Consider the following 2393-nt stretch of genomic DNA (forward strand, 5'->3'; position numbering starts at 1 on the left):
GAACTTACAGAGATGAAACGTTCGCTCGAACCCAAGTTTCCTCATTCGTTTGTGGTCAGTTGGTAAACAATGGGTAGTACGTCAATGCACGTAGATAGATCCTTTATCCTTTTATTATCAGAATTATTAACAATAATCAAGAGAATCTTCAAATTGGAAACTGTAAAATTGTACTTAACAGGCGCATGGATACATTGACATGATACTTCGCTACGACATAGAAGATTTCAAAACCAAAGTGATGAAAGCCGAAGACCCGAAGCTAAACTCCGTTGTAGTTATCCTCGAAACCAACTCGAAGGTGAGTATGTAGCGGTGTCATTTTCCTCTTCATTGTTGTCGAAAAGATTGTAATACTTCATCCACGTGAATATACAGGGTCTGTAGATACAAGTTAGAATATTTGTCTCAGTGATGAACACATCGCCTTTGCAGAATATAGACCAGCAAAGCATTGTTCGATTCTATCTTCTGCAGACAAAGGCAGTGAGTCAGTCACTGAATAGTAGTATCACTTATGTCAGCAGACACTTCAGTGTGCCCGTGTAGAACTGAAAGCTAACCGCATCCAGTTTATCCTCAGAAACTTTTCTACTCCCTAACGATATTCTCCGATGAAGACCAGGTCTCCGAGGACGAGCTGGCTTCTTTAATTTCCAGTATCCCCGAACTGGACAATAAAACACCTGTGCTTGCCTATTGTTGCTCACAACACATCCTTGTTAAGGTAGTACTTAACAAATATACTGTTTTTTTCCGGTGGCTAGAGAATTTGATATATTTTAGGGTCAGCATATTGTGACTAAATCAGGTGAATTTGTTTTTGTAGTTCGTAATACCTTTATAAGCTCTACATTTATCATCATGGTATCTCCATGTGGATATACAGACTGTGCTTATATGTTATTAGCAAGTATGAATATGACTAAGACCAACGATGGAAGCATGTTCAAAGTGGTTCTAAGAAACGGGCCTCATAAAGTATCATGTTCCTTATACATGAGGGAACACGTCGTGTATGTCTCACTAGTAATGTTCCAGGTTCTCACGTTTTGCTCTTTTTTGAACACTAAAAGCAAAGTAGCTGCATTGCCAATAAGTGACAGAGGTGCTCAGTGAAATGCCCTCCACGTAACCCACTAAAGATAGAGCATAATACACCTTCGTAGTATTTATCAAGCTTTAGAGACATTTTTTTTTGACAGCTTGTGCATCTCGTAAAGGAAGGGAAGTTATGGTCTGGCCTCGTTCACCATTCTCAACCCGATAGAGACATATACACAATAGATAACAACATAACTGAACCAAGGTTGATTATGAGATAAAGAAAAAAAATCATTATATTTCATATCCAAGTATGATGTGTTATGAACGGTGACCATATCGAGTATGTCTTACTGTTCCAGCCTTCCAAGTGGTATGTGGATTGGATGTCTGGACAAGAGCCACGCCGATCTCGTACAAGGAAACTGGAGGTATGGATACTCAGAAACTAGAGAATCAATCTTGTACCTCCTTGAGAAACTCCCCTCGGCTGCCGTCTACGTAGGGGACGGGGATTCAGCCCGCCCTGTGTCCTGGATCCAGAGCTACAGGTACGGTTCCTTGGGCAACACCTTCACCCTTCCGGAATATCGACGAAAGGGCCTAGCCAGTGCAGTCACCTTAACCTTGGCAAAGAAGGTAGCTGCTTGTGGGCGACCGGTGTACCTCATGATCGAAGACTACAACGAAGATTCGAAGAGGATGCACGAGAAGATGGGCTTCAGGAAGGCATGCCTAATGACTTGGCATTTCTTTCTTCCTCCTCGCATTAGTTTAGACGATGTTTAGGATTTACAACCATACCAGAGCCATGGTTATTGTACTCAATAATTCTGTAAATATCTAATGCATAGATTGTCGACCTTGTAACAAATAGAGTTTGCCAAACACTGATGTATGTTGTATTATTCTTTAACTATGTACATATATATATACCAACGTTTTTTTCCCTTACAAGGGAGGTAGCCAAAGTCAAAGGCATAAATTCACTCCCACCCATTTCATCCTCACCATCACTCCCTCTTCTCGTGGTTGAGATAACAGTTCTACTTGGGAAGAGGTAATGAGTGGAGTTCCACAAGGATAAGTATTGGTTCTAATAATGTTTGCTATCTATGTGAATGACATGGACGGAGGTGTGGAATGTTACATGAGATTCTTTGCAGATGATGCGAATTTGTTAAAGAAAATGAATACTGAAACTGACTGTGATTCACTACAGAGAGATCTGAACAATGTCTGGGAATGGAGTCAGAAGTGGGAAGTGGACTTCAACATTAAGAAATGAAGCCTAATGGAATTTGGAAAAAGTAAAACAAGGATATCAGGATAATATATAATTGAAGAAA

The 2393-nt window shown here is 40.3% G+C and overlaps 1 protein-coding gene across 1 annotated transcript; it reads left to right on the forward strand.

The window, feature by feature from the left end:
• Window positions 1–1389: 1389 nt before the first annotated feature.
• LOC143041387 (glycine N-acyltransferase-like protein 1) lies at window positions 1390–1833 on the forward strand. The gene has a single exon (XM_076213211.1). The coding sequence runs from the start codon at window positions 1390–1392 to the stop codon at window positions 1831–1833; it is 444 nt and encodes a 147-aa protein (XP_076069326.1).
• Window positions 1834–2393: the final 560 nt, after the last annotated feature.

This window comes from Oratosquilla oratoria, chromosome 31 (genome assembly GCF_046742065.1).
Source record: "Oratosquilla oratoria isolate Oo_2021 chromosome 31, ASM4674206v1, whole genome shotgun sequence".
Lineage (NCBI taxonomy): Eukaryota > Metazoa > Arthropoda > Malacostraca > Stomatopoda > Squillidae > Oratosquilla > Oratosquilla oratoria.